The 8,297-nt window shown below is 42.8% G+C and overlaps 1 protein-coding gene across 1 annotated transcript; it reads right to left on the reverse strand.

The window, feature by feature from the left end:
* Positions 1-389: 389 nt before the first annotated feature.
* On the reverse strand, positions 390-8,045 carry lrrc29 (leucine rich repeat containing 29). The gene is made up of 11 exons (XM_042412082.1): positions 7,719-8,045; positions 7,140-7,241; positions 6,850-6,984; positions 5,635-5,814; positions 3,499-3,804; positions 3,186-3,402; positions 2,555-2,712; positions 2,231-2,446; positions 1,923-2,135; positions 1,624-1,841; positions 390-1,515 (listed from the first exon to the last, which is right to left on the reverse strand). The coding sequence occupies exons 1-11, from the start codon at positions 7,770-7,772 to the stop codon at positions 1,347-1,349; spliced, it is 1,968 nt and encodes a 655-aa protein (XP_042268016.1). The 5' UTR covers positions 7,773-8,045; the 3' UTR covers positions 390-1,346.
* Positions 8,046-8,297: the final 252 nt, after the last annotated feature.

The raw sequence follows: 8,297 nt of genomic DNA on the forward strand, positions 1-8,297 counted from the left end.
TTTATATTTACATAGGGAGACCTCTTCCACAGAGCCTACCATGTTGCACTGCCTTGTTTCTACAGTAGCCCAGAATGGACAAACCAAACACTGGCTCTGGAGAGGGCCTTTTGCGTTTTTTGCAAGTTTTGCAGCCACTGTAGGTTCTCCTACACACTTGGAAGGGGAGGGGAGGGTGTTCAGTTAGTTGCAATCTGCCACCTCACCACTAGATGTCACTAAATCTTACACACTGCACCTTTAAATAATTAAAATTGTCAAGTGCTGAATACTAAAAACAATACTCTAAAAACAAATTCTCCATGTTGAATCCTTCATCTTATGTTAGGACTAATTGGTCTTTATCTTTGTCTAAAAGTTAGAATTGAAAAAACTATTGGACCGTCTGCTCTTGTTTCACTTCATATCCCATTTTTATTTTTACTGTAGCAGCACAGAACTGTCAAAAAATCTCAAGCAGAGTTATATGGAAGTAGCCGAGAACAAGCAATTAAATGAAGTCTTACTTCCTTTTTAGTGATAATCACACGGTGGAATTTTGCTCATGTTAAGCAATAAAAATGTGATTGTCAGCATGTGGAATTTCATCTACAATTTATTTTCCAATAGAGACACTTTGGTTAGCCAAAGGGACAGCTTGTTCTATCATTTGGTTTTTCTCAGATCCTGTTAGGCTTGTAACTAGGGATAAATTATCTTGCTACAATGAGACAATTTACAGAACCAGCACAATCTCCTTTAGGCGACGTACTTCCTAGAAACAAACATAGTAAAAAAACAGCACACATTCTCATTATGAGATTCTGTGAAAATATTTACTTTTCACTGTGGCAGTTTCTGTGTTTCTCATTTGCACAGGTAATTGTACACAGACACAACCCCTTAAAATGCCTTCCTTAGATAAAATCTGTACCTTCAGTGGTGATACACCATATAAATTCAATTAATTCAAACTTTTCCCCTTGTCTCAACAGTTAATGATCTTTGAAGATGGTTAGTCTAACCTGTTCTGTCTGATTGTTTGAATCCAACCATGAACACGTGTTCCTGAGTCTGCCATTGGACAACAGTAGGATGAAAATGTACAGATGCATGCAGATGTTAATCCAAATCAGGCTCATGCAAGAGCTTGTAGTACCAGCCCACACAGAAGAGAAATTCTGTTGAAAAATCACTCACAGGACAATGTATCGATGACAGGTGACTCTTACAGCTTTTCTACATTTCCTTCACATCTGGCGCAAATTACTGAAATGTGCAAAAGCTCAGCTCACAGAGTGGGCTTTGGTCCGCAGGTTTTGTTTTTGAAAAGGTCCAGTGGTCATCCAGGACATTCAGTCAGTCAGTCAGAGTGTAAGAGTAAGATCCGTCCCACCTATGAATTTGTAGTGGACATTTTCTAAAAAGGGCAGCTGTGACTGAAGGAGGTCCACAGCTGTAATGGAGATGTTTTTGCACCTTGAAATGTCCAGTGTTCTCAGCCGCTTACAGTGCTGCACCAGAAGGAACAAGGATCTGTAGGGTTCAAAGATTATCAACTTAGAAAATGTATCTTATCTGGGGCCACAGATAGACTTACAAGACTTGGACAGCTGGCCAAACCTGAGGCTGTGTATCACTCACCTGTCAGTGATGTTGTTACAACAGGAGAGGTAGAGATGCTGCAGTCTGTGGAGGTACGGTGCAGCCTGTGCTACTCCGTGGTCACTGATTTGTGGGCAGTGGCTGAGTGCCAGGCTGGTGAGGCTGCGGCAGTGCCAGGCTACTGACAACAAGCTGGCGTCAGTGATCTCTGGCAGCATGGAGAGAGACAGGCGTTGGAGGTCTGGGTAGCGTACCACCTGGGAGAGAGGAACAATATAAACTCATAATTTCAGCTTTTCAAACTCCACATCTTGCACAACCTCTCCTCTGCCTCCCACCTGTGCAATGCTGCTGTCAGTGAGTTTGCAGCAGGCAGTGAGGTCCAGCTCCTGCAGCCTGTTAAGGGCTAACAGTGAAGCTCCCGCCTGCTGTTTGAACTGCTCCAGGTCATCCTGAGTCACCAGCTTGGGCCGCTCTTCAAAAGGCAAACGAGGGGGCTTGAAGAAGCCCATGTTGCCAAAGGTTCGGGTGAACCTGGGACCCTTGTCTCCCTATGAAGATTAGTAGAGTATTATAACAGCTATGACACCCTTTACTAAAAACACAGGTACTTTCCCTATACCCTCCATCTGTCAGTGAATCTCACCCTCTCCTCGTCAGGCTCACACTTGGTCGTTTCCATCATCCCCAGCAGACCCCAGTCTGTGACTTCTTTACACCAGCCCAGTCGCAGAACTACCAGCCCCTGCAAGTAGGTGGTGATAGCACGCACAGACAAATCAGTCACATTGACGCACAGGGTCAGGTCCAGCTCACGGAGAGTATTCCCAAGAAGCTTGGTGAGAGAGAACACTGCAACGTCCTGAAGAGAGAGGAAGGAGAAACTAGGTTGATTTTGTCTATATTTAACAAATACACAAACAGACCCCACATACTGTACAAACATACAGTACAGTAGGCACTGACTAACCCTAATGTAAGTGCAGCTCTTGAGGTTGAGCGTTTCCAGCTGTGCTCTGGCAGCATCGGATCCCGACAAGCCTTTCACTATCTCTGCTCCGCTGACGTGCAGACACTCTGACAGATCCAGACTCCTCAGGGACGACACAGACAGCAGATCAGCGAGGCCTGTGGACGACATGAAACCATCACTATGAAGTATAACATATTTTCAAGCAGATAGGGGGCTGAGGTATGTATCTGCATGGAACCACTCACAAAAACATTGCTCCACAGTGCTACTAGTGGTCAAAAACTCAAGAGGGTACCTTTAAAGTATCGTGCAGACTGGCATGACTTACTAAGCAAATTCATGCTCCCCAGCAGGTAACCCTTTTCTATTTTGGAGCTTTTCTCAACTTTAAATACAAGATACTGTTTTTCACAATCCAGCAGGAAGCTTGCGGTTTAAAATTTGATTAGCACATTAATGCTCAGCAAATTTTAATGAGATTTTAATGAGCTATCTAACATTTAGTGTTGTGTGATGACCATTGAGTGTTGTCGGCGATGCTAGCAAGGGTATAAACTTGTTTTATTGTATTTACAAATTCACACTCAAGCCTAAGATTTGCACAAACGCAAAAATGCACTTTGGTCACCTTTTTCAGTGATCCTCCAGTCACGGGACAAAGAGAGGTGTGTCAGTGACTTCAGGCCTCGTGCTATGGCAACTACAGCCCTGGAAGTCAGCTCAGTACAGGCACTGATGTCCAGTCTCTTGAGGCTCGGTTGGTGCTTCACCAGAACCTCCACTGAGTAGTCAGTCAGCTCCTTACAGCCGTGCAGACACAGTTCCTCTAAGACCAAACCTTGAACCTGCGACACAGAGAATATCAAGAGATTTGCCTTAAATCTTAACCAGTATAAAAGCATCTTGTTGAGCTGTTTTGCAGGGATTTGAGGTTTCCTGACCTGGGCAATAGTGCGTAGTGACTCAGGGGTGATAGAGGTTCTGCTGAGGTCTAGAGCAACGAGGGTGGATTTCTGCTCTGTTAACAACCTCCGCAAGTTCCTAAGTGACAGTAACGCAGACGAGTCCTCTACAGCACCCACCGGGCACCCTCGGTACGGGTCGAACTCGAAAGCGATATGGCAGCCGGCCAGAGAGAGGCGGTGGAGGCACGGGGTGCAGCCGGTGAGCCGGTTGAAGGTGAGGTCGGAGAGGTAGCGCAAGTCGGACAGATCCAGCTCCTCCAAACCAGACAGAGCTGAACTGACCTGAAACAAGAGCATGGAGTGTGACTTAAAACTGGATCATTATTACAGGTAGAAAAACAATAAAACTGTGCTAATGCAATAATAAAAATATATTGTGGGGAAGTATGAAAGGTTATGTTTCTGGGCTGTAATATTAAGGGGAATGCCTATCAGACAGGGTGACTGATGGGCACTGACCAGAGGAATATAGACAGGGCTTGAAATGAACTTTTTTGATCATCAGCCAATATGGCTAGTAGATTTTAAAGTTACCAGCCAATCAGAATTTCCACTGGCCAAAATGTTTTTCTTCAAATAAACCAGATTACGAGAGCCACTCAATCAATTTAAACATAAGTATTAATAAAAAGAAAAGATATGGCATAATAAATCCCTTTTACAGCCTCCACCTTGAAATTATTTGTATACAAGCCAATGGTTGTATTACGCGTCACGATATAGTGTTCATAGGATATGTAGGATTAAGACTAAGGGGATTGCAGATGCAGTGAATTTTAGAGCTTGAGTCATCACTAGCCAAGTTGATTAGTAACTTTACAATGTTACCCGCCTCAGTTAATTTTTACCTGTATTTGGCAGGTTGGCGGGAGCTAATTTCAAGCACTAAATGACACTAATCCTGATTTAAGACAGAGCAATAAAAAGGTAGAAAATAATGTAGGAGAGAATAGGATATACTGTAATACAGCTCTACAAAGAGAGCATCGATGCTGATGAAAAGCATCGCCACAGCATGATGCTGCCACCACCGTGTTTCACCTTAGGGATGGTGTGTTCAAGGTGATATGCAGTGTTGGATTTCCACCATACATAGCGTTTTGCACCAGGGCCAAAAAGTCCCAATTTTGGTCTCATCTGACCAGAGTACCTTCCTCCACGTTTGCTGTGTCTCCCACATGGCTTGTGGCGAACTCCAAACAGGATTTCTTATGGCTTTCTTTCAGCAACGGCTTTATTCTCAGGGTACACGACTAATAGCTTTCCTGTGGAAAGATTCTCTCATCTAAGCTGTGGATCTTTGCAGCTCCTCCAGAGTTACCATTGGCCTCTGTTTGCTTCTCTGATTAACGCTCTCCTTGCCCGGTCCATCAGTTTAGGTGGATGGTCTTCCTTTGGTAGATTTGCTGTTGTGCTATATTCTTTCCATTTTCTAATGCTGGATTTAATGATGCTCCGTGAGATATTAAAAGCTTTTTATAACCAAACCCTGCTTTGTACTTTTCCACAACTTTTATCCTAGACCTGTATGGTGAGCTCCTTGATCTTCATAATGCTGTTTGTTTAGTAACATTCTCTAACAAACTCTGAGGCCTTCACAGGGTGAATACATATGCACTCAACTCTTTTCAGATTTTTATTTGTAAATAATTTTGAAAACCATGTAATATACTTTTAGCTGTCCGGTAGAGTAATTCTCTGTGGCAGCTTCTTATATCACTAAACCACAGTGCAGTTACTGTAGCAATACAACGCCAGACTGTCATTACTGCAGAATTGTTTGTTTTTAGCTCAGTTTTTGTAGTTGCAGCAAATTTTACATGCTGCTTTAACTCAATATTGACCAAACATGTGGTTATTGAATTTTGGCTTTGTAGGGCGGAAAACATCAGCACAATCTTTGTTTTTGCATTTGCAGTGTCTTCATTGCCAGAAATTATGGCTTTGACCGAGTTTTATTGTTAATGTTTTGCTGTTTATATATCTCAAGAGTCCAAATAACAAGGTTATGCTAAAGGAACAGACTCTTTCAGGGTGGTAAAAAAATGTAAGTAGGACAGTCAGGTCAGGTGTTATTGAAACAATGATCTCAGCTCTCAGACTGTGTGATACCTGCTGTCTGTGCTCCTCCCTGGAGAGGAAAGCTCCGGACATGAAGAGACTGTCCAGACCTCTGAGGTCCAGCCTGCGGAGGGAGGTGAGGCGAGGGAGGAGGGCCAGTAGAGAGGCCTCTGTTATACTGCTACCAGGCAGGGCCAAGCTCTCCAACTTAGAGCCCAGGCACAGACCCACCTGAAGAGGAAGGGGGACAAGAAGAGACAACAGAGACAATTATACATGTGGGAAGACAGACAGAAACAAGAAGTGATGAAACAGGTGGGTGTATAGCAAATATAGAAACAATGAGAGGGAAAACAGTGGAAAAAGTGGACACAGAGAGTGTGGGCGATGCTGTTTCATTCACTTGCTACCACCTTCTTACCATAAAAAATGGTTCGTGGACAGTGGTTGATGGTAATTTCGTCACCTTAATTTCCTCAAATTATCCAATAGTGACACACTACGTCTACGTAAACACTGCTAGATTAGACTTTGTCCTTATCTTTCTGGGCAACAATTGAGGTTTTACAACTTGGTAGAGGACTGAACCTTCGATGGGAAATTCAATACTTTCATGTTCACATGAAGTAAACACTGAAGCTGCTTTAGACTTTGGACACACAGCGTGTCTAATTTTCACCATGCAACACCCTGGTCAGTATGACGGGAAATTAAAATGATAAGACCGATATCGTGCAAATACCCAGAACAAAGTAGGCTATGTTTAAATAAACCTTTGAAAACGCCTTGTTCTTGGCTTCTACCACAATGTTAGCCCAAGAGTCTTCTTTTCTTGCCTGATGGCAATGTGTTTCTAAGTTGAATAAAACCCTCTCAACCCTGGTTTACTGGACAGGTTTTTTCAAGAGGCTTTCATAAGCCCTAGAGGTGAGAGAATTCTCTCAACCCACAAAGAAGCATGTGATCATTTGAAGTGAACACACAACACTAATTAAAATCAGAGGTCTTCACATGACAGCAGCAATAAAGCAACAAATATAACTACTTTAGTACAGAGCGAGGATGTATTTAAACATACATCTGGGGTCTGTGAGGGAGTTCCACATGTTCTTTAGTATGATGAGGAAAAGTTCAATTTTAATACTTCTCACTTTGAAGATTGGACAATTGGAGAAATTAACAGGAATATCTGTCTTGATTTAACCGCTTATGTAAAAGTTTGGGACATAATTGAGCAGTGATGTGTTTTTGAACAGCATGACGCACCTCCAGAAGCAGCGATCTGGACACACTGAATCCATCCAGCTGACTGATAATCAGGTTGCAGCGAGACCTTCTGCCCAGACCCCTGACCAGCTCCAGGGACGAGGCTGAAGCCGGGAAGCTAAATGTGACATTTTTCTGCTCAAAGAGGAAAAAACAGAGAGGTTAACTCTGCTCTACAACAGACATACACACATGCAGATCCTTCACTTTTTTAAAATCAGTCCACACAGTGAGTCAACACCATATGAAGAATTGATTATGTAAACATCCACCGCTCTGGAGCAAATTACCTGAAAGCGCAGGTCCTGGCTGGCATTGTACCAGCTGCGGCAGACAAGAGAGGCTTCCTTTCTGTCTGAAGCGTGAAGAAAGCTCAGGATGTAAACTATGATCTACAGCAAGAGATAGAAATACAGTAATATATTACATTAATGTTTATTGATCCTGGAAGGGAAGAAATCCACTCAAATGACAGCATACTATATGAGTGGATAACATACAGCTGCATGATTAGTTGACTAATTGATCAACAGAAAAATAATCAGCAACTATTTTGATAAGTGATTAATCATTTTTTTTTTACTATTATCTGACATTTTATATGCTAAACATTAATTGATTAATTGAGAAGATCAGCAGATTAATCGATAAGGAAAATAATCATTAGTTGCTGCCCTGGAATAACATAACATTGAGTCATGACACAAGATCAGATGACAGTGAGGAGCTGCTCATCCACCAGCAGTGGAGTCATCATGACTGGCAGCTCCTGTACAATGTGTCTCACTGTATGAATATGAAGCAGGGCGTTTCTGTAAACAAGAAAGCAAACTGTATCTATTTCTGACCGATAGATTATCTTAACTCACCTCCAGAGGCAGCTCAGGTGTTTCTATAGAGTCCTCCCCATCGCTGTCTTCCATCTCAGCTTCTCCTTTAGTTACATCATAAAAGACTGTGGACCATGACCAGTGAATCGGCGACCCATTCACTGTATGCAGACTTGTTTACTAGCTTTAACGTTTCACATAAGCTAATGGCTAGTTACTCGTCTCACCTTCATCAATAAAATAAGCAATTTCAGATCAATGGAGGCCAATGAAGAGAGACGCGTAGCCCGCTGTCATCTCACTAAGCTACTTTACACGGTGCCATTAGGCTGTACATTTCCGTCGACTTCAGTTTGGTCAGCTGGTCGCAGGGAAAACACTCCCTGACGTCACGAGGCGGGGGGGCGGAGCATTGTGGGAAGTGAAGTCTTTCTTCTTGCTAGCTTTTCCAACCACACAGTTAGTTGGCATATACCTTGACCTAAAAAACAACCGTTTTTTAGGTCAAAGTTTTTGGAAACTTAATGTCCAATACTCCAACTGAAAACCACTGGCCTAGTCTATATACAGAGGAAAACTGCACTGTGGTTTTCTGGTTAACCACTTAGATGTACTACA

This window comes from Thunnus maccoyii, chromosome 5, assembly GCF_910596095.1.
Source record: "Thunnus maccoyii chromosome 5, fThuMac1.1, whole genome shotgun sequence".
Classification (NCBI taxonomy): domain Eukaryota; kingdom Metazoa; phylum Chordata; class Actinopteri; order Scombriformes; family Scombridae; genus Thunnus; species Thunnus maccoyii.

Coding starts and splice junctions, on each gene's coding strand:
- lrrc29 (XM_042412082.1), bottom strand. CDS start 7,772: ATGGAAGACAGCGATGGGGAGGACTCTATAGAAACACCTGAGCTGCCT. Junction 3,805..5,634: donor GGGAGGAGCACAGACAGCAG/GTATCACACAGT, acceptor CTCTTGTTTCAG/GTCAGTTCAGCTCTGTCTGG. Junction 1,516..1,623: donor TGTAACAACATCACTGACAG/GTGAGTGATACA, acceptor TGAACCCTACAG/ATCCTTGTTCCTTCTGGTGC.